The sequence below is a fragment of the Nanorana parkeri genome, unplaced genomic scaffold (genome assembly GCF_000935625.1).
Source record: "Nanorana parkeri isolate BGI_ZX_2015 unplaced genomic scaffold, ASM93562v1 scaffold239, whole genome shotgun sequence".
Classification (NCBI taxonomy): domain Eukaryota; kingdom Metazoa; phylum Chordata; class Amphibia; order Anura; family Dicroglossidae; genus Nanorana; species Nanorana parkeri.
Genome location: NW_017306507.1, coordinates 319182 through 323600, shown reverse-complemented (window position 1 = coordinate 323600; position 4419 = coordinate 319182). Strand labels below are relative to the sequence as shown.

Below are 4419 nucleotides of genomic sequence, written 5' to 3'. Positions count from 1 at the left end.
GTTCACTGCTTTTCCCAGAGTTCTGTACACACTGCTTAGGGTAAAAATGAAGGCATCTCCAGCAACGTCCTTAGTGTCACTGATAGTGCTTTATCTTTCTTGCTAGCCAACGATTCTGCATTATTATTATACTGGATTTATATAGTGCCAACAATTTGCGCAGCGCGACATGGAGCCAAGACAGCTCCATTGAACAGCATTGGCCGGCGACTTCTCGCGATATCGCGCTGCAAAAATGCGCGATAAATCACTTAGTGGGAATGGGGCCTAATAGACATTGTACAAAAAAAACACCTCCGTTTTCACTGACTTATCTGTAACAGCAGTATTGTGAAGTCTGTGAGGGCATTTGTGATGAGGGGTGTAGCGGTTACTCAAGAATGCCAACACAGAGGACTGCATAGAAGGAGGGAAAGCAGCTTTTTCACTGACAGAGGCATTTTCCAGCACAAAGCAGTCAAAAATCATAACGCGAGGTACTACTTAAACTACAAAATATGCATTTTTAAAAATAGAGAGAAAGTGAATGGATGTGTTTGAGAATCTTACTTCCCAATTCTACAGTTCTCCCAATAAACATCACATCCAAAGTTCCCTGGCAGGCCACAGAAACCTACATATTAGAAAGATATACGGTGGAAGTCTACATGGATACGGAAAAAGTATTCTAAAGTCTATGGATACTTGTGCTGCATATCATTCTTGCTTTACAACAGAAGTTGCAGTTTTTTTTTTTTTAATACTTTGCACAATATTATTTAAAAAAAAAAAAAGCTTTACCGTGTAATAGATCAATTAATGGTTCCACACGTATTGTAGTACTATAATGGGCAGGTAGCTGTGCCAACAGTGATACATATTGAATGTCAAATACAAAATCAGACAGTTTAGGGGAAAAGGGTCTTTGTTGCACATTTAATAGGAACATCGAATTAGATTCTACATTTTGACACAAACAACTTGGAATTTCTTAGTATTTGATCGACAGTTTATTATGCCCAACACATTTGTAAAACAAATAAAAGCTTTGACTGCACCTTGATTATTGTATCCAACGTATGTATTAAGCTGACCATACACCTATAGATTATCTGCAGGTTTTCTATGGTCAGATGGAAAAAGTGCAACAGATTCCTCCATCTACGCTAAACTGTGTGGGTGGAGGAATCTCCCACTGGGCCAAGCTTCAGTATCTTACTAGTCAGCCCCGCTGGCTCTCAAAATACCTGAACAATCTGATTGGATGCAGGCATTGTTCAGGTATATTGAGAGCCAGCGGGGCCGTCTAGCAAGATACTGAAGCTTGGCCCAGTGGGAGATTCCTCCATCCACACAGTTTAGCGTAGATGGAGGAATCTGTTGCACTTTTTCCATCTGACCCTAGAAAATCTGCAGATAATCTATAGGTATATGGCCAGCTTTACACTTATTTGCCATAGTGCAGTGTGTCCATGTGTGATTGTACAAACAAGCTGAATGCCCAAACTGAATCCTTAGGAAAATATATATACACTCTGTATAGTGTTCTGTAATACAGTATATAATGGTGCAATATAAAATAATAATCTATCTATAGCTATATTACCAGTTCTACTTCTTAAAATCTATATATGTAAAACACACCATATGAACAGCGGAATATTTTTAGAGATTCAGCATATGGCAACTGCACACCACACAAACACAAAAAAAGAAGCAGCCGACATTTGCACTTATTGTAGGTATAGCACAAATATACAAATACATGATGTTACTATACTGCATGATGGGTAGAATTCATTTTAACAACCAGCCACATGGTAAAATCTCAAGTTAAAAGCATATTTAATTTCCAGTATATTAGTTTGTGATGCACTGTATGCAGCAGTAGTCCAGAAAAAAATGGAGTAAGTTAAAAACAAATGATTTGCAAAATACAACAGTTTGTATATATTATACAAAAATAATTACTATTTGGTTAGGAAGCTGGAATCCAAAATTAAAAAACAAAACAAAAGTTTCAAAACGGAATCCATGTATCAGGTATTATCAGGGCGTTTAAAAAAAAAAAAAAAAAAAGAAGAAAAAAAAAAAAAGTTTAAAAAAAACAAAACCACTTCAACAAAAATCTTAATCCATGGTTTTAATTTGTAGCCTGAGGGAGTTCAATATGTCCTGAAGGGAAAAAGGACATCTTGAAAGGAGACAATGTTCAGCAAATAAATACATATCTTGTACTGTTCCCACAACTGCATTGAGATCACTATTAAAACAAAGCCTGGGGCACTTTGTGATGTCTAAGATTGGTGGGTGGATTATAATTGACTTGAAGACTGTCATAGCACTGTTAAGATAAAACCTGTAACTTGCTTCCAGCGTGGCGGATCCATCTGTGCCCACCATCCATCTGTTTAGACATGATTGGCAAAGTAGTAGGAGACTCCCAGTGGTCGTCTCCGCCTGAAAGGAATAAACCACAGGATCTTCCAGCGAGTGCCAAAAACTTCTGAGAAGGTCTGCTGCCATGGTTTTCGAGCTCTCGATCTACAGAAGACAGCATTCTTAGTGAAAGACAGCATTCCCATGGTGCATTTGAGTTAGCGTAGACAATACAAGGTTGGCTGGGGATCTATTAGAAGGCTTAGAAGAATTGTGTTCCCTAGCATCACAAATGCAGCTTTGCTTTCATTGTGACATGCAGCTGCGATTTAACACCACCTAGCAGGGGCTGAAACTTTATTGTCAATCAACAGAGGGCAACTTCTGAAGTTGTAGACAATCCAGGGATGACAAGAATTCATGTCAGCTAAACAGTGGCAAGTCCTTTCATTCCTCTTTGAACCCTGGAAATACAATTTTGTCTTATCGAAAACTCCCCTCATAGGAACAAAAGCAAAAACCTAAAAAGATGAAAATGCTGCTTCCAGTTCCTATCAGAAAAGCTTGCTGCAGGAAATGAGTAGAGACAGGCCTGCCAGCAGTTTGAAAACCTGTGCAATTTTGCCGACAATAACTTGGAATAATGGCAAATTTAAGTAAACATGGATCAAACTGCATAGCCAGCAGCCATTTCTCCGCAATATGGTTCTTATAGGCTTTGGAAATGCTATCCATTCTATCGCCAGCCATTTTATCAGATCTGCTGTGGTCTAAGTGAAACTCCCCACAGAACCTCAATGTTTCTTGACGCTTGCCTTGAATATCTTAATGAACTTTATAGAAGCACCACATGGCTGTTCACACACTTGGGTCAAATCTATATGGAATACAAGAGCAAAGGCTTCCAGAATTACAATATTTTCACTGTTCTATTCACAAGCTGTCAACACACATGATCAATAAAACTTTTGTCATGACCATTAATTAAGCCAAAAAAAAAGTAAATGGGCAAGATTTTCCCAATTAGTGAAAAGCATGTGCTCTAATAAATGTTCTTTTCACAGATTCATTATGAAAGAATCATCACATGCTAAAAACACACAATGAAATCTCACAGGGACAGGCACTACCTTGGCAAAGGGACACTGGGAGACCCCCAAAACATCAGCTGTTTCATCATATGATGATTTCTTCACACTAAAACTATGAAAAGAACATTACTGTTGGTGACATTCTGCTTTTTTGCTGGATCTGACACCGGACCATCTGTTCTTGTCATTTCTAGGAACCAACAATCTCCACTGGTTGAGTGGTGTATGGAGGGAATCTTGTATATGAATATTATGGATGAATTCAACTCTGACTTGATTAACATATTAATAAAACACAGGAGCAATGTAGAGTCATAGGAGAAGGGAAGTACACCCCATGGAAAACTGTTGACTTTAACATAATTGATCACACAAACATTAGAATTTTATTCAAACATTGCCTACGAAAAAGGTGATACACGTCAATAAGAACACAAGAAAAAAAATGGCCTTTTCAAACATTTAAACAACAAAAATATCAATTAGTGTACTGTGAAAAAGTAAGCACATCCTTGGCATCATAGGCAGGATTGCCCCGAAGCAGATTGGACTTCTTGTGGGTATTTAGTAAAACTGTCACTTTTCCATGAATGGGGTTTGTGATTTTCCTTGCCTGTTTCAAGATCCCCTCCAAAATGTCAATGTGAACTGAATGAGGGCTTAGACTAGGGCAGTCCATTAAATGAGAACTATGAGGTGAGTGCTTTTCACTCACCTCATAGTTCTAGCCGACCTGTGACAATGAGACTGTCACAGGTCGGCTCAGTAGATCGGGAGGTGAGCGAACACATACCGGCGTTTGCTCACTTCTCGATCCGGTCACGGCTCTCTGCTGTGACAGGTGAGGGACTGAATTCCCCCTCCCCTGTCCGATCCTCCCCCCCTCCGATCCTCCAGCGCTGACTGGCGGAACAGACGGGGGAGGGGCGGGTACAGCTGGCTCTGCCCCTCGAAAGGCAAAACCCGCTGT

At 39.5% G+C, this 4419-nt stretch overlaps 1 protein-coding gene across 1 annotated transcript in view; it reads right to left on the bottom strand.

Moving 5' to 3' along the window:
- Positions 1–1806: 1806 nt before the first annotated feature.
- The window catches only part of ZDHHC21 (zinc finger DHHC-type containing 21), a 44342-nt gene continuing 41729 nt past the window's right edge, over positions 1807–4419 (bottom strand). The window contains exon 8 of the mRNA XM_018556482.1: positions 1807–2523. Within this exon, the coding sequence (XP_018411984.1) occupies positions 2391–2523 (133 nt within the window). The 3' untranslated portion in view covers positions 1807–2390. The remainder of the gene's footprint in view (positions 2524–4419) is intronic.